Source organism: Conger conger, chromosome 2 (genome assembly GCF_963514075.1).
Source record: "Conger conger chromosome 2, fConCon1.1, whole genome shotgun sequence".
NCBI classification, from domain to species: Eukaryota; Metazoa; Chordata; class Actinopteri; order Anguilliformes; family Congridae; genus Conger; species Conger conger.
Window position 1 is genome coordinate 13,940,788 of NC_083761.1, and position 20,788 is coordinate 13,961,575.

Consider the following 20,788-nt stretch of genomic DNA (forward strand, 5'->3'; position numbering starts at 1 on the left):
GTTTTCAAAAATCTTCAATATAAAATTTGTTTTTGCAGTCTGTCAATAATACCGCTTGAATTGTCAAATTTTTCCTGTGTGTGCTTGCAAAATCCCCTTTCTAATAAGACAGAAGGCAGCTTTTTGCATACTATACATTTATTGACATTTCAGAGAGCAATTAAGTGACACACAGCAATTACCCAAGCAGTTCTAGTCAATTTTCAGCACAATGATGCATTTACTTTTTATTACATTTCCAATTTTCTAAGTTTCATCCCCCAGTGGTAATTCAGTTATTGTTTGTTTTTTTTCCGACTAATAATGATACGTTTGAAATATTCAAATATCCAAAACAAAAGAACTCTATACAAATAGTGTTGCATTTCTGGTACAAAAATAAGTTCTAAGTGCTACACACACTTTTAATACTGTCACTGTAACTGCTTAGGCAATGTTTCATATAGTTGTGAAGCCATTGGGCCTTTATTTTCATTTCACAACCAGCTACGTGTTCAGACCTGAAGTTTTTTTTTCAACCAGACGTACACAAAACCCTCCTGAACAGGCATCCAAACGGAATGTGAACATGAACCAAAGGCAAAACATCAGAAAAGAGCCAGGAAATAAAAGCTTTCCCCCCCATTGCTATAGACACCGATCTTTTAGTTGACTCATTCTTTAGTTCCCTTCACACACAGTATTAACATCTGTAAAATAGAAAAAATGTTTTGTGTTCGGAAAAATTGAATGAGGAAATATAAAAAAGGAACTTGTTGAAACAAGGTCATTCTGTTCTGTACTATTTCTGCTTTAAAAGACATCCCCTGCTAATGTCTTCCAGCACACAGAGAAAAAACAAAACAAAAGGCACATAGACAAGGAATGAAATGGTATCCCTTAACCCCACTCTATGTTTTGACATTATAAATGAAAGGCAGAGTTTCTTAGAAGACATTTCAGGAAATTAAACATTACCGAAATGTCTTGGCTCTCAACTGATGAAATGCTAATGAGTTTCTAACAATTTTTTGTCTCTTAAGATTTGTCAGTGGCTATTCTCTCTCATTTAAATGTTTAATGCAATTTACCAGTGAGGCTAAAAGGGGTTTGGTCTGGGCAAGGTAAGGCTGCCTTTTAATTAGCCCGATGGAGACCATGGAATTGTTAGTCTTCTTCATGGAACTTCTTACCATGTATACTGTGTTCACAATTAAGATTAAACAAAAGGAGACAAAGCACAAATATATTTAAACCAAAATGGAAAGAAAAAAGGCATGTTGTTTTGTAAACATCTTGCTCTGCTCCTGAGAGATGTCAAAGGCTGACTCATGGGCTCAAACATAACACAAATTAAACTTCCATTTCAACTGATTAGCAAGCCGTCTCTTAACAAAGAATGAGACAAGCACTACAGAACTACGTGAATTGGCAGAAATCAAAGGAAATCTAAAGCAGATACTGAATTAAAATGGGACACCCTTCAGAACGGGAATGGCGGCTCGTATTTGTCTCAGAACACGCCGTATCCATCCCCGCGCGTCGCCATGGCGAATGCCGGGTAGCCCTCGTAGGTGGCGTAGGCAGCCAGGTCTTGCCCGAGGGACACGGCCTGTTTGAGCTGGGAGGCAGCCACTGTGGCAGAGGTGCTAGCTATCGTGTAGCCTACAGCAAGGGACAAAGAGCACAAAGTGAAAAGGTAAATGGTCTGCCTTTTATATAGCACCTTTATCCAAAGTGCTGGGCAATTGATGCTTCTCATCCACCCATTCACACACCAATGCAAGGCACCAACCAGCCTTTCAGGAGCAATTGGGGTTTAGGTGTCTTGCTCAGCAGCACTTTGACATACCCGGAGCGGGATTGAACCGGCAACCCTCTGACTGCCGGACGACTGCTCTTACCACCTGAGCCAATTTCGCCCCAAAAGTGCCTCGCAATCAAACGCATTCTGATAAAAATCATCTTAGAGCAGGATAGGAGTTGCAGAGCTGTCTGCAAGTTGTATTATTTCCATAAGTGGGATATTCCATACATTTTGAGCAGTCATACATGAAAGGTTGGCATACTTGCATTTGTGTTCTGAAAGCTGTCTCTGTTGAAGGGACTATCCATTCCTGTAGCGCTCTAGTGTGTAGTTGTATTAGTAGTACCAGAGAGAAGATAATGGAGTTAGTCTCACGGACCTTAACATACCTGGGAAAGCAGCAGCGACTGCAGCGGCCACAGCGGAAGCTTCAGCGCCCTCTGTCTGCAGGCCCAGGATCTGCAGGGCGTGCTCAGCAGCATGGACCTTGGCCTCGTCCACAGCCGTGCACAGCTTGGCCGGTGTAAACGGGTGCCTGAGGCAGGGGGAAGAGGAAAAGATTCAAGTAGCTCTACTAGCACACGGCTACTAGCGCACTATCACGCGGCTGAGTAAACTGGCGCTGAACAAACAGGGAGAGCAGAGCGCTGACAGGAAGTTACATCGGAGTGTTTGAGCTTACACATTAGGGTACTGGGTGGCCAGAGCTGGGATGGTGACTTTGTAGAGGAAGAGCTGTCTCTGGTCCGGCCCAATGGCAGAGTGCAGCTGGTACACTGGCTGTCCCCAGTTATTCTTTTGGCAGATGTCCTCCAGGATCTGTGTTCACACGGCACCCACTTTAACTCACACGCTGCTGCAGTCATGAGCTTTTTTTACCCCCTCGGTTGTGAATGCTCAGCTTTAACCGTTTGAGGCGTGAGATCACAAATAGAACATTGTTAATTATACATTGCTGTAAATAACTGTAATCGGTAACATTGCGAGACCTTAGAATTATGAGGTTCGGACTGACATGTTTTAAATATTTTCATTTATTGTCATAAATATGTTGTTTATAGAGCACAGAATATATGTGTGAAGTTTTACACAAAAATGTAAAAGTATGAAAAAATGCCAGATTTAAAAGGTTGTATCACTATGAAGCTCAATATATCAAAACCCCTCAGAACAACAGTGACTGAGGCTTTAAAAAGAAAAAGAAAAAAAAAAGAAAAGGGTTAAACTCAGACTGAAGGTCTGGGAACATGACGTGTGAATAGCCAGACGTGCGCATTGTGTGTGTGTGTGTGTCCAGGTGTGTACCTGGGGGGCGTGTTTGATGCCCTGTGGCTTCAGGGTCACCGGGTTCATGGGCGTGAGCTCCATGCCGGGCAGCAGGTCGTACAGCTTGTCCTCGGGGCGTTTGTCTGTCTTTAGCTGGTAGGCCGCACAGCCGCGGCCCACACCTGCGTAGGCAAGGTACCCCCGGCCGCCCAGCCCCCGCACACCCGCCGCCCCTACAGGTACATTCATGTAAACTTCTAGGAATGCAAGAAGGCATTAAATCAAATCAAATCACCAGAAATCATCCGGGTTTCAATCAAGACTTTCAGTGTCAATCACAAACGCATTTTCCAGGCCTGCGCAGTACAGCCAATCGCTGTTTGAGTTCTTATCACTCAAGCCCCTGCTGGGTAAATGAGCCTTACAGACAGGGCTTTGATCATTATCTCAATTCAGATTTGTTTTATCAAGCTGTTTAATGTTGATTCATTATTTTCTTGTCCCCATGCATCTTAGATTGAAGTTTCTCTATTTGGCGTACTGAGTAGGTGTGGAAGACAGATTAGTATCAAATACATCCTACAGCACACAAAAAGTCTCATTTCCTGTTTTCTTTACAATGGTATACATGCAGATCTGATTCAGGGATGCAAAATAGTGCTGTTAAGAAGACATGTATTGACTTCCTGCATTTTAAATGTAAAGGGTGCTTCATTTGTAGGGATCACTTTGCACCTTTGACAATAAGTGCAGGTGTGTACCTGAAGCTAGTGTATGTACGGTATATTAGTTCAGATGTGCAAACTTGATAAAAACTGTAATGCAATGACTAGTACAGGGGTGCACAGCAAGGGTCGATCTGTTTCAGGATTTTGTGGCAGCTTCTGCTCTTAATTATTTCATTAGGTCAGTCATGTCTAAACGTGATATGTGTATAAGCACCAGCTACAGTCACAGACTGTCCTAAAGATTTTACTGATCCAGTACAGGAGTGAACCAGTGTAGTTTATGGAGCAATCAGGAAACAAAAATGAAGTTGGAACAAAACAAGCACGTAGATCTGCACCCCTGGTCTAGTACATGTGTTGATCTTATGATCTGTATTCAACAACAAATATTTTGCCCCTTTAGGAAAGGGGGATGGGGGTGTAAATGTGCATTTATCAGCCACATCTAGTGGACTTTACTGCTTTCTATATGACATAACCATTTCTGCTGAGCTCTTATTTCATTCAAGATAAGCATTTGTACAGCAGTCTGTCATTTATTTAAAGTTTGATTTGCAATTTGCTGATTTTAATATATCTTTATACCTGTATGTGACTCTAAATGTAATGGTTCAATTTGAATGCAATGGCATTGAATACCATTATATCAATTTGCAGAGCATTTTAATTGAATGAGAAATTAGTTGTTTGGGTTGGTGTTGGCTCCATTTCAATTCAGACAATTCAGGAAATGAAATGAAATGAATAAATTGAGTTGATTTTATGAGTCCATAAATTCCATACTGAATTTCAGTGAATTCCCTAAATTGACTGAATTGAGATGGAATTGACCCCCACCCTGAATAACACAGTTATAATAATACAGTCATGTTCACAACATAGAAACCTGTGTCCTACAGGGCTGTGAACTGCTGGTTTTCCACCCTCCCTTTACCTGGGAGTCAGGTGTGAACAGTCTGGCCAATCAGTAGCACTAAATATTCAGTTAATTACCAGGGAGGAAAGAAAACCAGGACTGGATTTAGATTTGATGATCCCTGACATACAGTAGTTCATTAATTTCAGCAGTGGTCTCAAACTCATTGCCACAGAGTGTATGCAGTGTGTGAGCAGGTTTATGCAGTTAATGCTGCCTTAATTGGTATGAATGAATGAATGAATGAATGAATGGTCCAATGATTCCTTCAGGCATATGCATTTCACTGCATTAAAACAACATGTGTTATTTAGACAACTCAAATAACACATCTCCCTTTACATACATTATGTGCAAATTTACAACCATAATCCGGCAAATTACTACCGTTACTACTTATTATATAATAATGAAATATAGAATCGACTAACTACATAATGAAGATCTGAGTTTGGAATAAAGCCCAGCACACAAGTGGCCCTCCATGGCTCTGAGTTTGACCCCGCTGCGTTGGAGAGAGGAGTAGAGGATGCCCACCTCTGACCGACGGTGTGCGTACCAGCCCTCGGGTTCCCACGTGGCTCTTGGCGGTGGGGAAGCGGAACTGATTTGGGATGGCGGTGTACGCCTGGGGGGCGTAGAAGACCGGCGCGCCCAGGTAGGCGGCGGAGGGGTCGTACACCTGTCCCAGAGTGTAAGCGTACTCGCCCTGCAGCAGGGCCCCGCCCCGCCCGCCCGTTCCCCGGGTGTAGCGCACGTAGCTGTCCTTATCCACGGGCTTGGCAAGCGTCACCTCGATCGGGGATCCATCCACCATCTACACACAGAGCTTACATTCAACTGGCCTGTAGCCAAGATGGTGTACTGTGCTCCGTGTTGTGTCTCATTGTTGAATGGTAAAACTTTTTAAAAAATGGTTTATCATTGAATGATAACACAGTTGACTTGAGATAATATCTGACTAAATGTAGTCCTAAGAATAAAACCTGTACACTGGATATTTTGCAGAGCCCATTGCTCTGTAATGTTTGATTAACCTGAGAAAGGCTCAGCAGTTGTTAGCTAATGCCTAATTCCTTACGAATATGGCCTATTTGTCATGTGTAATGGATATAAAGTTCATGGCTGTACAACTGATTCTTTGTGAATTGTAACTTATCTGACCTGTTCTGTAGTTGGTTCTAAAGATCTTAACACGCACACTTTTGTACGCCACTTTGGATAAAAGCTCTCCAGAATAAAATGTAATGTCATGTAATGGTGGCTCTGTCTGACATGATCAACAGTGAAAAGATGGATTTTGCCAGGACTGGGCCTCGGCCTCAAACGGGTACGGTCAACGCGGTGTTACCTTTCCATTCAGCGCGTTCATGGCGTTTATGGCGTCCTCCCTCTGCGTGAAATGGACGAAGGCGTAGTCTCTTATCTTCTTCACCCTCTCCACGGCCCCTGCGGAATCGGCCAATCGGTCAGGCTTGCCGCGCCACCATCAAGCTCACTGGGCTGGACAGTGCTGTGGTGGGGACCTCAGAGGAACCCGCCATTAATCACAGAGTCTGCCTCTCCTGTCGGCTGATACAGACCCGTGCCCCCAGAGAGTCCGTGGGGGATGGACAAACCTTCCAGCCATCTCTCCATTCGTAAGTCTCGCATGGCTTACTTTCCACTATGATTCCCTCGCGTCTTATGGAGCAAAATCATGACCTTGGAATTATTGCGATATTGAGCTTCAAAGATTCCAAAGTGAATTGGCGGCCTCCTTGCAGATACGACCTCTTAAATGTAGTAGTTTTTCATACTTTTAAATAATATTTTTGTGTAAAATGTCATACATTAGATTTTAAGGTCTTGAAATGTGTCTTTTGGCTATAAGCCTTTAAGTCATTCTATTAAGTTGTAGTCATGATGAGCAGACCAGTACAATTCTTGCTTGGCGTTTTACACCTGAGAATTAAATTAATGAGCTGGGTAGGTTTGGATTTTTGGGGTTGTAGGTTAGCTAAATTGTTAGTGACTTGGGTTAGTAACCAGGAAGGCTTCATCCTGGCTTTGAAGAATCTATTGTCCCCTTGAGCAATGTTGTAAACTTGCCGTGGTAAAGCAAATCCAGTTGTATAAATGGGTTTAATATCTGGTTTCCAATACCAGTGTGGGCATCTCTCTAATGGGCAAACTAACAAGGTACTGTGGCATCTTGCTGGCTGGAAATTCTGAATTACACATTATGGAATTCGTTATTCTGCCATATGGCAGGCTGGTTCATCAATATGCAGTAGAGTAGTGCATCCATTTTTGCACTAACCTGGTTTGATGCTGTTGAACTCCTTCTCGATGGTCTCCTCTGTGGTGGCTAACATGAGATTTCTCACATAGAGGATTTTCACTGTGGCCATGGTGTCCTCATCCACCTCCACCTCGGGCTCCGCCCAGTCCACTGCGATGGCATGACCCCAGAGCTGGATCCTCCCTGAGAACAGAGCACTTTACCATCACAGTATCTCAGCTGCAGTCACTCGCTCACCATTTCCTGCTACATACAGAAAAAACTTTTCACCCTAATGGGCAGCATCAAAATATATTTCCAGTGTGGAATGAAGAAACTAGATTCTACGTTGCAACTGGCCAAAGAAGCTGGGTTCTCATGCATAAATCTGTGTGCAGTGTAGTTTTGATTGGCTCTCTAAGGAGCTGAGTTGTGATTAGCCAGCCACACATACCTGGCAGCAGCTTCCTCCTGGCCATGGCCGCAGCGCGATGGCTCTCGTACTCCACGAAGGCGAAGCCTCTGTTCTTGCTCTTGTCTGCTGCGCTGGGGTAGACGATGACTTCCACCACTCCATCCGTCACCTTCTTCATCTCCGCCAGGATCTCCTCCCTCTTCTTCGTTTTGGGAATGCCTCCCACAAACAGCCGGCAGTTGTCCACGCTGGCACACACTCCCAGAAGCCTCCCGTTCCTGGAGAAATGATCACATGATCAACCGTGAGAATGATCTAGCGTGGTTCTAGGCATAGGGCATATAATCTGGAGGGGTGCTAAAAGAAGGGGAAAAAGAGAAACTAACCATGTGTAGTGTCCATAAATGCCCTATCCCCACCCTCCCAGGTCCACTATATGAGGTCACATTCCCAAACTGGCCACCCCCTACCCCAGTCAGGACTGTTGCATCTCTCCTGTAGCAGACTACATGTAGAGGAGACTGGGAGGTCTCTAGGTAATGCTACACCTTGCCTTTATTTTATGTACATGTGTAAGGACTCACCTAATTTCATAATTATTGAGCTGCTTCATGGCATTCTTGGCCTCTTGCTTGGTGGTGAAGGTCACAAACGCATAGCCACGATTGTTTCCGTTGAAGTCCATCATCATCCGTACCTCATAGATTTTGCCGAACTGCATACAGTGATGACCATTTTCAGAGAGCAGCTAACTATATCAGCATCCATACATTATGGAAACAGTGACACTGACTAAAGAATAAGCATCATACCATTAAACTATTATCTGTCCACCCTTTTCTGTTGTTCCTCTTATAATGTATTCAAATGTACTTGAAATCTTGAAATAAGGTATTTTGAAAGTATCTTACACTTATTACAAATAACATAAGACACAAAAAGAGAAATAGTTGCAAAATAGTGGATTAATCGTCAAAATCTGTTTATAAATGCAGTTTCCATAATTTGTGTCAGTCCTGTATCTTTTTCTGGCTTAATGAATGCTTTAAATGCAGGGTATTTGATTCTGCTGAAAACCCCCAGTGAAAGGTAATTAAAATGCCAAATAATTAGCTGCAGCAGGCTTTGAGATGCTTTAAACTGGAACCTCCACTGGAAAAACACCATGAAACATTTATTCGTTTCTGCTAAAAGTTCCTGGAAATTAGTGCATTCAGGACAGTATATCCTCATCTTTTAAATGTCTCCCATGGAATGTTCACATTAAAGTCACATTGGTGAAATGGCCCCTACTTTCTCGCAGAGTGGCACCAGCTCATCTTCAAAGAGGTCTCTGGGCAGCTTCCCCACAAATATTTCACTGCCTCTCTCTGGGGGCGGGCCTTCCCACCCTGGGGGCGGCCCCCCGTACCTCCTCTGTCCATTCTCCTGTGAACACACACAATGGAGCAGTTTAGAGAAGGGGCACAAGATTTAAGCCCGAATGATTTCAGCGATTCCTGTAGGATGAGAGAACCATGCTTTCACAGTGGAATTGCATTGACATGCTCACAAGCTAGATGGTTTTATTCCTGATTTTGGGTCAAATAAGGCAGAAAAGGACATTAGCGCTAAGCTAATAAGCTAACAACTAACAGCGCCACTTCTTACAAATGCTCCCAATGGGATGTGGTGAAAAATGCCAACAAATTTGTAGACAGGTGGACACACAATGTTGTGGCTCTGTGAATGAAAGGGAGAATCCCACTACCGCTTGCCTACTAACAGGTCAAAAACTAACATCGCATTTGTGGTACATGGCTACCTTGCAGAGACATGGGCTCTTCTGTCATGCTGCTGTGGTGAAAACAGCCTTAGAATCTCTTCCTTTCATGCTCAGTGGATCTGTCTAAATGAACGCTAAAGGATCCTCAGTGGATCTGTCTAAATGAATGCTAAAGGATCCTCAGTGGATCTGTCTAAATGAACGCTAAAGCACTGCTCAGTGGACCTGTCTAAATGAACGCTAAAGGATCCTCAGTGGATCTGTCTAAATTAACGCTAAAGGATCCTCAGTGGATCTGTCTAAATGAACGCTAAAGGATCCTCAGTGGATCTGTCTAAATGAACGCTAAAGCACTGCTCAGTGGACCTGTCTAAATTAACGCTAAAGGATCCTCAGTGGATCTGTCTAAATTAACGCTAAAGGATCCTCAGTGGATCTGTCTAAATGAACGCTAAAGGATCCTCAGTGGATCTGTCTAAATGAACGCTAAAGGATCCTCAGTGGACCTGTCTAAATGAACGCTAAAGGATCCTCAGTGGATCTGTCTAAATGAACGCTAAAGGATCCTCAGTGTATCTGTCTAAATTAACGCTAAAGGATCCTCAGTGGACCTGTCTAAATGAACGCTAAAGGATCCTCAGTGGATCTGTCTAAATGAACGCTAAAGGACTCCTCAGTGGACCTGTCTAAATGAACGCTAAAGGATCCTCAGTGGATCTGTCTAAATGAACGCTAAAGGTTTCCTCAGTGGACCTGTCTAAATGAACGCTAAAGGATCCTCAGTGGATCTGTCTAAATGAACGCTAAAGGATCCTCAGTGGATCTGTCTAAATGAACGCTAAAGGATCCTCAGTGGATCTGTCTAAATGAACGCTAAAGGTTTCCTCAGTGGACCTGTCTAAATGAACGCTAAAGGATCCTCAGTGGATCTGTCTAAATGAACGCTAAAGGATCCTCAGTGGACCTGTCTAAATGAACGCTAAAGGATCCTCAGTGGATCTGTCTAAATGAACGCTAAAGGATCCTCAGTGGGTCTGTCTCAATGAACGCTAAAGGATCCTCAGTGGATCTGTCTAAATTAACGCTAAAGCACTGCTCAGTGGACCTGTCTAAATGAACGCTAAAGGATCCTCAGTGGGTCTGTCTCAATGAACGCTAAAGGATCCTCAGTGGATCTGTCTAAATGAACGCTAAAGGATCCTCAGTGGATCTGTCTAAATTAACGCTAAAGCACTGCTCAGTGGACCTGTCTAAATGAACGCTAAAGGATCCTCAGTGGGTCTGTCTCAATGAACGCTAAAGGATCCTCAGTGGACCTGTCTAAATGAACGCTAAAGCACTGCTCAGTGGACCTGTCTAAATGAACGCTAAAGGATCCTCAGTGGATCTGTCTAATTGAACGCTAAAGAATCCTCAAACGTAAAAGCCCTAGCACTCACCCAGGAGGCCTGAGCTGCGACCGCTTTTCAAAGCTCCACTGGTATCCTGGATGGAACTTACCGGATCACTAAGATGGCCGTACTCAGAAATGAGGACCCAGGGTTGTGAGATTGTATGCACAGTTGGCTATTGCCCAAAATATAGTATAATATCTTTGCTACAGTGCACTACCAGTGTATGTGGGAGGCATTGTTCCAGAATAACACCATGATCCTTCCTAAAATCACACAGCACTTTACAATCAGTGTGAATCAAAATGAGACTGAATATAGCAATCAGTTCATGAAAGGGTCATTGATATTGGGCAAGGATGGGGGGATTTCTGGCATTAGCTTCACAAAACATAAGAGACTTCAATGAAATGGGAGACTTTATTGGTCAGTGTCAAGACAATGCCTATTGTTCTTTGATTTGAATGAGGATGATAATCAATGGAAAAACTGAAGTGCTCCTTTTTGATAATAGCAGCACATTATACTGATAAAGCAAAAATGCTGATAATGGTTCCTTTAAATGGGAAGGCCATTGTGGGGGTTATTAAAATTAGCTGTACACAGATTCTATCCAAATTTGCGAAAACATTTCTCAGCTCGTATTTGCAGCAGCAGCAGCAGCCGTATTTGGCCAAAATAATTTTGTTTTGTAGAAAGTAGCATTTCCTATACCAGTCAGCAGATGGCGACACATACACAAGGAAGGCGCTCTGAACGTCGCAGAATCCATGCAACACAGTATTCATGAAGGTTCAACTGTTCATTATATGCATGCAACACAAACACACAACCAATACACAAAATTGGAGTAAAACAACAACATACAAAATGCCACCCGGCACAACAGGCACACAGTACCAGATAGCTCGAGATGGATTTGCAAAGTGCATCTAGTCCTTAGCCATCCCACCCACCCCATGACTGAAATGAGATCTCAGGAGATGGTGTTATGGTCTCGAGGTCAGATTCCTACCTGAAGCAAATGATATCCTGTGCGCTGGATGAGAGATCTGAGCGCTGTCTCTTTCTGCATGCCCGCCAGTCCATCCCCGGATTTTTGATTGGTTTCCATTGTGAGTGATTATCAGCTATAAATCAGCGTAATTAGGGGTGCTCACTGCAATTAAATCAAAGTTCAAAACACATAAATGACAGTGCACAGTCATGCCTTGCTAAATTTCGTTATTTAACACTTATACATCAATTAAACATTGATTCACACATTACTGATACGCACCAATCATAACCAGCATGCAACACTTTCCACTCCACTATACAGTTGAACATTTTAGTTGTTTCTTTCTTATAAAGGGATATATAAATAGTGAATAATGTGATCTTATTATTTTGTTTCATCAGTTGCTTTCATTAAAGGACATAATTTTTGCATTTAAGATGTAGACTTTTTTGCAGCCATATGCATTCTGCCCGGCCTTAAGTAAGGACTTTAGGTAGTCCACATGTTACTCCTGAGACAATAACAATGGTAGTCAATCCCTTTCCCCCAACATGCACATGCAAACTACAGTTTACTACATGTATTCATACTAGATAACTTATTCACTGCAAAATACAGTAGGCCTATATAGGTTTTTAAACTGACATTCCTCTTGTCAATCTACTTTTCTGGGGAGGGGGAAGGGGGTGGTGGAAGGTAATGTGTTTTCTGGTAAGTGACAGTAGTGGCTGCATGGAAATGCAGTTTCAGGTCAAGGATTACTGCCTAATTATTAACTGAAGTGAGCTGAGACTTCTCTGGTTTTGTAACGGGTTTGCGGCAGATCATACAGTACCCCACCCCCCCAATCTCCATTTCAAACTCCAGCTACAGACGTCAGCAGTGTGAACCCGTCACTCTTTAAATGCATCTGAAGGAGAACTACAGCAATCAATGCAAACCACTTAGCATCTCGTATTTTCCTACACGAAAGACACGACACGGTCTTTAGTAAATCTTGCAAACAATTAACTAATACATTCGTGCAAACAATAACCAGCACCAAAATCGCACAAATCTTAAGATCGTTGATGAATTATTTACTATTGTGTGCTATGCATGCGTCGATCAAAGGTAGCCGATGCTAATAACCAAGTAACTCTCCTTCAAAAATCTAATGAGGAACGACTGTCAAGAGAGATTCTAGGTCATCCACAGACTTTCACGTGCGCATTTCTTCGGCTGTGACGACTTTAAAAAAACTACAATAACAACACTGCGTGACATCCGCTACGTGCGCATTGAGATGAGCACTCCAAAACCGTACAACAAATTTATACTCCGACGCAGCGGCCTAGGAACTGCCAAATGCATTTCACTAGATGGCTGGTTTTCTTGACAGTTCAAAGTGCTGGAGGTGAAGAGACACAAAACAAAATATGCATTAATCAGAGCACGTGAATTGTCAAAACGAAACGAGTCTTTGATTGATACCAAAATGTTGCCAGATGTCAGAAGCAGCACCAGGTAATGGTATAAACTCATGTATGTTAGCCAAAAGCTTTGAGTTATAGCCTAGCAGGCTTTGCGCAAGATTAGACTACGGTATGCAACTTGGCTAAGAGACCATTTGGACAGACAGGCAATGCCAACATCAACCTTCTAGCCTAAGAAAACTCACAATGTATCGCTCCTCTCACCAGTTATTATTGCATTATTTTACCACACTCTTGACTGAGATGCTACCTTGAAGAAAGCTGTAATATGTTCTATTTTGGGTATGGGAGAGCCGGTGTCATTAAAGGCAATGCTTTCAAGGGACCAAACTGTTACATATGGCTCCATTAGATACACTCTCTCTCTGTCTGACACTCTCCTGGACAGCCTGGTTACCGTTTGCATAAACAAGATAACTAGATGGGCCCTTATCTTGCGGAGATCAATACCTGCTTTTCTGAGTTTGTTGACTGAAGCTAAACACACAGGCAGCTGAAGGCCATAGGCTAGGCCTGTCATGCTTGTAATGCTAAACTAAGACCAAAAACGTACCCATACCTAAAATGGTGTACAGCCATTACAAAATTATCTTCCAATGCAAGCAAGTAATAAGCCATTTCAATTTACCCTGAAGCAAGTCCCATCTAATTCACATTATTTATATTTTATAACCGATTAATAGATATAAAATATCTTCAGTTTCCCCATTTAGGAACAATGCTTCAGTTTTTTGTACAGGCCACAAACTATCTGTGTTCAGTAATATCTAACATGTTTACTAGCGACTGAAAATATAGCCAAAATATTTGATATTATTCAGAGGACCTCAGAAAATGTCCAAAAGCCAGCGATCAGTTTTGGCTCATTAACCCAATTTTCTGCTGCAAAAATAGACTTGCATACAGTATATCCCATAGGTAACCAGACAGCACACCATTGCAGCAGCATCCTATAAGCTAGAGCCATTTAATTACTAGTGCTATGTGCCGTACATAAAGACATAGCTCCGCACTTACTACATCAAAACACGGTACAGCAAAATGACAGTGGCCTAAATGCCACCAGCAGTCCCATATTTTACCTTGACTGTGTCCTCGACAAGCACCACACAGCATGAATGACAGCATTCACTCATAGACGGTCAAGCTTACTGCCATGCAAAACATCAGGCAAAGAAGATCCCCCGCGCCTTAAAGAACAAGTGATGTCGCTCTCCTTATCCCCGAGGACGTGTTTTTTGAGACTTCAGCAGAGTAAAACGGGCAAGTTTACCTGAGCAATTTCAGAGATCACCACCCGGGAGGCTCAGACCTTCATTCTGGTGAATTTGGCAACGTGTCACTGGGGTGACTCTGTAATCACATCATATCAAACTCCAAAGGTTTGCTGTCCTGGAGCCGCTTTACAAGGCAAGCGGGTTAATGTTTAACCGCCTCTATCTCTCTCTCTCTGTCTCCACTGGGGCCCTTTGACCAGGAACAAGATCATGGTGTGTTCAGTTGGCCTGTAACGGAGAACACACACGTACACATGTACACGCACACACACACACACAGACACACACAAAACACACAGACATACATTTTCACAATAAAGAAGACACCGCACATGGCTAGCCTACATGCTAGTATTACAGGGAAATGGATTGCAGTAATCATATCTGCCATGGTCTCAGTGACTCATACATAATGCTCATGGACTATGATTAAGATTACACCCTGAGAACTCACTTTACCATCTTGCGATTTTCTTGTTGATTACATCTCCAAACACAGGGCTCCTGTAGGTCATCTTGTAGAAGACCAGTTATTAAGGAGAGGGAAATATTTTAATGTGATAAATTGACCTAACTCCCCTTTACTTGGAACACACATTGAGGAAGGAGCTATACTCTTAGGTCTGAACCATGATTGCCTTATTATTGTGAAGTTGACTATATTAGGCTTTTTACCACTATCAATAGTTGTGGGCAATTCCACTTTGTAGTGGCAATGAGTCACGTATTTGTCCTCTGTTTTGGATGAAAGCTGGAGAAATGATTGACCAGGTAAACATGCTACTGCTGATGTTTTGTTGTTGAGCTTCTGTGTTTGCTGTCTGGCCTTGTTTGCTTGAGTTAGATATGGCCCGGAATACGCGTGTACCTGACCTGCATGCTACACCGACCCCGGCTGTTCACCAGATGTCAACCACTACGTTTTTCACATTAGAAATGTGCCATGTCTGTCACCAGTCTGTACCAGTGCTTTGCTGACTTTGCCACAAACCTATCAATATGGCGTCTGCCTTTATCAAACACTCATTTCACCCATAAACCCTTCAAGTATTTTTCAAACAGTGACAGTGATTAAGAGTTGATGGCAACTATGTCTGTGTAATAGGACTACTGTGATTCAAACACAATGTGAAAGTGTAATCAAAACATGACAGAATAATTCTAGAATTAATTAGTATGCATCTGAGATGTGTTAAACCTAGCGAAGCTAAAATACTGTCATCTGAATCCGTGTGTGTTTGAGAGTTTGGAATCACTTTTGGTCACAATTTGGTCTCACTCAGGAAAGCAATTCAACTCCAACATCCTATCAGTAACAATAGCCTGTAATAACTTCAGTAGCATTCTCGTATTTTACGTCTGACTGTTAAAGAATAATCCTACATGCATGCAGTATCAGCATTGTTATAGTATCTAGCGCCCTCATGTGGCGCCCCTGAATTACCCGTTTCGATGGTAGAACGTTTTGTTGGGGAAAAAACCCCATCAGTGAACCGGAGAAAGTGTTTATATTTAATTGACTCCTTTTAGCCTTTTAATACTAAAATACCTTAATTTCTTTCTACATATTCTGTTGTCCATACAATTTGTTCTAAAGAACAGATGGTTTATATACCCTCTGCTCAGATTCATTAAGAGGACATCTCGTTGTCCATGTACCAGCGGTTTTGAATAGCCTACATGTAATTGTTTTGAATACTGTCATAGAGATTCGTTTTCTGTTTTGCTCCATCTCCTTCACCCACGTCATGTGCAGCTACCATTCTGCAGTAACTTACATAATTTCTATTCAGTGCACTGTCCAAAGTGCTCTGCAGCCATTTCCCTGTTGATGAAATTAGTTTGATTGACTAATACAAGCCTGTGGGTTTTAGAGGAGGGATTAATTAGGCTTGGTCTTTGACCGCAGCGGACATGTTCTCGGCCCTGCGGTGAGTGCCCTGACACAGCGGGGCTAGATTTACGGTGGGCGACAGGGCGATGTCTAGCTTTAGGCTACTTTCCTTGCGATCGCACTGGAATGCGTGACAGCGACTGCTCTACTCCGCAGCATTGTTGGGCCGAGAATGTCCACAGTGGCCTCTCCCGAGGAAAGGACACAGGCATGGTACACTGTTTGGTCTGTACGTCCAGTTATGTAATCCTGTGAGTTAATAAGCCGACTCCATGGGAAGTCGCGCTTTCTCCATGTATACCATCTGACAAGAAACACAGCTCAGACTGTCCAATTTCCCCACATCACATTAGCGAGTGACTGCCTCCGGGGGATGGCTCTGTTATAGGGTGACCTCCTCTGGCACCTTATCTTGTCACATGGAAAGAATGAAAGGGCACCTCTGGCTGCTAGGCAATGGCGACAATTCATACAGGCTTACCGTTCTATTTTATCAATGACTTTGGCGTTTATATACTGTACAACGTATGAGTTAATATTGCTCATATGAATCATTGTTTTGCTAAACACTATGAAACAAGGTTGTAAGCTCCATGTTCACTGTAGTTTGAATTATGCTCTTATATGTTATAGACTATGGTCAGTATTCAATCAACATTCCTTAACTATGACGTTATAAATAAAGGCACGCATTGCACTTTATCGTTATTGTCAATAATAATAATAGCATAATAATATTGCTTTTATTTGTCCAATGTTGATTCAATCCCAGCCTATGTTTTTTTTTCTAGCACCCTATAGTTTCATTTTATCACTATGAATAATTTAAGTATGAATGTTGATTTAACAGTTTTTCAGCCTATGATCCCAACCATATGCTTTTATTTTACTAACTGTAATACTTACTGCTCTTTCCCTGTATTTATGTTTTTCTTGATTCTTCTGTGTTATACAACATGTATTTCACACCATGTAAGCTTTATCAGTTGCTATGGATAAGAGTGTCTGCTAAGAAGCAGCACTACCGCGATGCCTCTATTACTATAATGTCAAAACAGAACATAACATAACATAAGGTAATGGCGAGAACAGGCCATTCAGCCCAGCAATGCTCGCCTTTTCCCAACCCCTAAGTGTACCTACCACCTAAATTGCCTAAAAGCACAATAAAATCTAACACCATATCAAGTCTGGTCTTGAAAACCCCCAGTGTTTCTGCCTCCACTACATGCGCTGGCAAGCTATTCCACACACTGACCACACACTGGGTGAAAAAATACTTCCGAATATCTGTACGGAAGTTCTCCTTAGTCAAGTTACTGCTACTACAAATAATAATAATAACAATGATAATAATAATAATAATATCATCATCATATTTATAGTAATAATATAAAACCCATAAATGATGGGCAAAATTATTTTACTGCTGGTGAAGTTGACAGAAAATGACAGACATGGTGAGACGTTCCCTCACTAATGTGAGACAGGCCCTCGACACAGGGCTCCAGGTTCTGAGTGCTTCGGTGTTCCCGTTGATCAATCGACCATCACCCCCCCCCCCCCCCCCAAAGCCTCCGGTGCGTGGGAGACTCAATGATCTGATGCGACCCTGAACAGGACCCTCCCTGCAGGCCTACGGGGGCTTGTCTGTGCTGTGACCTCATGTGGATGCACACGGCTCTCTGAGAGAAAGCCCGTGTCAGAGTCTGCAGGGATTCCTGGCTAATGGAAGGCTGGCCTCCACTCTGCTGCCCCTCTGGGTCTCTGAGGGAGCTCACAAAATGGAGCATGCTGAGTTGGTTAAGGGGCAGATTAGACTGGAATGGACTAGTTTTATGAGAATGGCAGATGGGTATGGAATGCGACTGGCTCAGTTGGCTGAGCAGTTCATGGGCGTGCAATGGGGTTGGTTCAGTGGTTAATCGGTGAATAGGGCTGGAATGGGATTGGTTCTTTTGTTCAGTGGTTGATTGTTATACAGTGATGGGGTTGGCTCAGTGGTGCCAAGGGAAGTAGCTTGGAATGGGATTGGTTTAGTCAGTGATTGGTGAATGGTGCTGCAATGGGATTGGTTCATTTGGACAGCACTAGATGATGCTACAGTGAAGGGATTGGTTCAGAGTTGGAATGGGATAGGACCAGTAGTTGACTGACAGGGGCTTGTGCAATGGCTTTGGTTCAGTGGCCTGGGCTCTCTCCTTGACACCGTTCCCTTCAGAGCACATGCATAGTAATTCCACTGACCCAGCTGATGAAATAAACACACCTTTTACGTAACACACTATTCTCATTTATTATACCTCAATGAATGATACATAATGTTTCGTAAACATTGTCCTATGCATACATTAATATTATAGCCTGTGGTTCAGTGTACATCATATGATGTAACCTAAGATGTTATGTCATTGGTGTCCTAATGCTTTTCATTATCTTTTGTCAGTTTGGGTTTGGTCATATGTTTATACAGTATATACCTGGGTTATGCCACTACTGAGGGCTGATGAATTTATAATGAACACCCACTTCAAATGAATAATTTCTTTACTGAAAGTAAAGCAATTTTCTCAGTTTTAGCAAAACGCTTTAATTGCAATTGAACTGTGGCCTGCTGTACAATGTCATCCAGAAGTGTTCTTACTATTCACCTCCCCAGAGAGGGAGAGCAGCACATTTAAACAAAAATGCCTATTTTATTGTAAGTACATTTCACCAGCATCTTAAGGTACAGTCTGTTCATCGTGTTTGCTTCAGACTCCAGGTCACTGATACACCGTATGACTAAAACTGGTCACACCGTGTCACCGTTAAGCCTGTCAGCTGCAGGCCGGTTGTGCAGTATTGAGGGATGTTTTATGCGTTAACCCCTTCGCTGAGGGCCTGCGAGTGGGGGCCTGGTGAGCCCCAGGTCAGCCACGGAGGAATGTCTCCGGGTCTCTCAGCTGCTCCCAGTGACAACATGGCACTAAAACCGCTGGGGAGGAATTTAGCAGGGGCGACGCTAACAATTTATGACATTCTCTCCCGCTGCCTTAGTCTATCTTTAGAGGCAAGTCGCTCGTTTTATTGGGGGGGGGGGGGGTGTTAAAGGGAAAGCAGTGCTGTGTCGGGGTAACCTGGTTGCTACAGGTCTCGTTACATACAGTAAGCGAGCCAATGCTGGATATAGAAGATTCCTCTTGCAGGAAAAACATTTTTTTTGGTCTCCTTTTTAGGAAGGCATGGTTGATGGCAGGACTGAGTAAACTGAAATAAGCTCGCAACCAGAATAAACTCACTAACTTGAGTCCAATGTACTTCACAATAATACAGTTATTGACATTGAAGATTTATTTTCCAACATGTGCTTTATTAATGATTTAATGAAATCAACCAAAGTCTTACATTTTTCATTTCATTTCATATCTCTGCAATTCTTAAACTCCTTGGGTTACTTACTGCCTCCCTCACCATCTTCCTTACCATCCATGGGGATGATATGCACTTGTGTCCATGGCTTTTCCCATGCAGATGGCTGGCAAAGATGCTTGTTACCTCATTTTTAGACCCTGGTGAAATGGGAACTGATGGAATGACACCAAATAGTTCCTTGTGACTGAGATTAACTAAATTATTATCATAAAGTATTGCCAATTTCACTTTGTTTTATTTTATTTACAATAATTGTTAGGGGTGCCAATAATTCTGTAACAATGAAATTACTCAATAACAAATATCGTAACATGAGAGCAAATGCATTGAAATAAAAGTATGTAGGAACATAACATACAGATCATTATCCATGTGGTTTATTACATGCAGCCTTTTTTCTCCAACAATTCTGGAGCCCACTGTAATATCTACAGGAACACCATAATTGTTAGACTATCATAGCTAATCAAAGTCATCAACATATCGGTAGTGTTGCATATAATTTCATCATCATTTCAACTTATAATGTATTTATTTTCCAAATGAACCAGCTGAAGAGGTACGAAAGAAATAGTCTGAGGCAAGCCACCTGCATTGGTCTGTCTTATTATCTTCACTCAATTAGCAACAGTTTGTTATGTTCTTGTACTCTCCTGATCTTGAGACAGGCAGTCGTGAGACCTTGTTAGCTTTTCATGTAATGCTTATTGATTGGCTGACCACTGTAGAAGCTACCCGTATTCCCTGTGTCAATCCGAGGAGAAGTAAACATTCAAAGCCCCTTGGACTTAAATAAATGAGTTCATTTGAAGGGTTTGCCGATACTCGAGGCAGGAATTAGTCATGAAGGAAGAACTGATTGTCAATTGCTTGGTGAAGCATGAATTGAAGTGTTGAAAAGAGGTAAAAGCGCTGACCATTGACCTGCTGCTTTACCTCAGTCATTTTGATGTTATAGTAAGAACATTTAAACAATGTTTTACTTCTGCTTGAGTTTGCGATAACCAATCTCTCCATAACAGCCTTTGCTTAGATGTCATGATTGATCAATTTGACTGTTTCAAGAATATGGCTGTATCAGCCTTTTCCTTGTGATATGATACATATCACAATAGTATCACAATAAAAGAGCCATGATACCATCATGCATATATTATCAGGCATACAACCATAATCTATGTAAAAATCAATGAATGCT

The 20,788-nt window shown here is 42.4% G+C and overlaps 1 protein-coding gene across 2 annotated transcripts; it reads right to left on the minus strand.

Annotated features, from left to right (window-relative positions):
- Positions 1 to 120: 120 nt before the first annotated feature.
- On the minus strand, positions 121 to 14,372 carry a1cf (apobec1 complementation factor). 2 transcript variants are annotated; one of them, XM_061231116.1, is made up of 12 exons: positions 14,279 to 14,372; positions 11,546 to 11,689; positions 8,668 to 8,802; positions 7,959 to 8,089; positions 7,414 to 7,652; positions 6,999 to 7,163; positions 6,048 to 6,145; positions 5,234 to 5,513; positions 3,092 to 3,285; positions 2,469 to 2,605; positions 2,176 to 2,321; positions 121 to 1,644 (listed from the first exon to the last, which is right to left on the minus strand). In XM_061231116.1, exons 2-12 carry the CDS (start codon positions 11,642 to 11,644, stop codon positions 1,493 to 1,495), a joined length of 1,776 nt encoding a protein of 591 aa, XP_061087100.1. In that variant the 5' UTR covers positions 11,645 to 11,689; positions 14,279 to 14,372; the 3' UTR covers positions 121 to 1,492. The 2 variants fall into 2 exon arrangements, with proteins under 2 accessions (XP_061087100.1, XP_061087098.1); XM_061231114.1 differs by having other exon boundaries at positions 3,092 to 3,309.
- Between the last annotated feature and the right edge of the window lie 6,416 nt (positions 14,373 to 20,788).

Excerpts from the sequence above, each read along its gene's own strand:
- a1cf (XM_061231114.1), bottom strand. The coding sequence starts at position 11,644 with ATGGAAACCAATCAAAAATCCGGGGATGGACTGGCGGGCATGCAGAAA. Across the intron at positions 2,606-3,091 it reads GCATCAAACACGCCCCCCAG|ATCCTGGAGGACATCTGCCA; the intron begins GTACACACCTGG and ends GTGTGAACACAG. Across the intron at positions 2,322-2,468 it reads GCCACCCAGTACCCTAATGT|GCACCCGTTTACACCGGCCA; the intron begins GTAAGCTCAAAC and ends CCCCTGCCTCAG.